This window comes from Stegastes partitus, unplaced genomic scaffold (genome assembly GCF_000690725.1).
Source record: "Stegastes partitus isolate 25-593 unplaced genomic scaffold, Stegastes_partitus-1.0.2 Scaffold524, whole genome shotgun sequence".
Lineage (NCBI taxonomy): Eukaryota > Metazoa > Chordata > Actinopteri > Pomacentridae > Stegastes > Stegastes partitus.
The window spans coordinates 314,581-315,545 of record NW_007578255.1 but is presented as its reverse complement, the minus strand read 5'-3'; the positions used below and the strand labels follow the sequence as shown (position 1 = coordinate 315,545).

At 38.4% G+C, this 965-nt stretch overlaps 1 protein-coding gene across 1 annotated transcript in view; it reads right to left on the bottom strand.

Annotated features, from left to right (window-relative positions):
• Positions 1–309: 309 nt before the first annotated feature.
• Positions 310–965, bottom strand: part of trmt10a (tRNA methyltransferase 10A) — a 16,332-nt gene continuing 15,676 nt past the window's right edge. The window contains exon 7 of the mRNA XM_008287834.1: positions 310–875. Coding sequence (XP_008286056.1) covers positions 688–875 — 188 coding nt within the window. The 3' untranslated portion in view covers positions 310–687. The remainder of the gene's footprint in view (positions 876–965) is intronic.

The window sequence follows — 965 nt, the reverse complement described above, 5'->3', positions numbered from 1 at the left end:
CGAGCATCCATTGTTGGCGAAAACTTTCCCCCGAGACTTCTATTATCAGTGCTGCCTCAAACTGTGCTAGTCACACTCGGGCTGGTATGAAGCACTCTGCTGGTTCCCCTGAGGGCAACACTAAAAAAAACATGAAGTCAAGTCTTTTTTTGTTTTTTCCAATAGCAGAGCAAGAATAAGCTAGTTCCTCTTTGCATTACATATTTTTACATTTGAAAAATTACTGGATATTCCACCAGCTTTTCTGTAAACTTCAAATTTCCTATATTGTGTCCACTCCCATAAATTCCACACTGTTCCAAGAACAAATATAGTCAAGCATTGTCTTTATATTGTTTGACCACATTTTTTTTGTTAAACAGGTCCATTTGGCACAGGTCTACAACTTCAGGTTTCATCTCCAAACAAAAACAATTCAGTAAAAATGATGCTCCTGAATGTAATAACAAATGTATGATCTGCAAAACAAATGCAGCAAAACCATTTATCAGCAGCAAAATTAACTTAAAAGCAATCAATGAGCAAAGTAAAATATTTCAATAAATATTTTGTAAAAAAACTAAAAGTTTGAAACTGTCAGAACAGAAATGTTGCTGTTTCAAACACAGCAGTAGCTTCAATAAATCTTTCATCTTCCCACAGCTTCAGTTATTGGAACCGTGCTGGGAGTTGTCCATTTGCTAAGCGTTAAGCTCTTTTTTCCGTTTGCTCTGTGGCATCAGGTTCGGAGTCAGAATCTGAATCTTCCTCCTCCTTTTCCTGAGCGTTTGTTCCGTCCTGGTCGACGGCCACTGCTCCTTTCCTCTGCGGCAGGACGGTGAAGAAGGCCTCCTGCCAGCTGCCCTTCTCCAGATACGCCAGGATGATCTCGAAAACTGGAGGGATGAAAGCACATTTAAATAGAAGTTTTAAAAAAATAAAAAATGTACAGGAGAATATTTGCAACTTTATTTTAAATGACACCA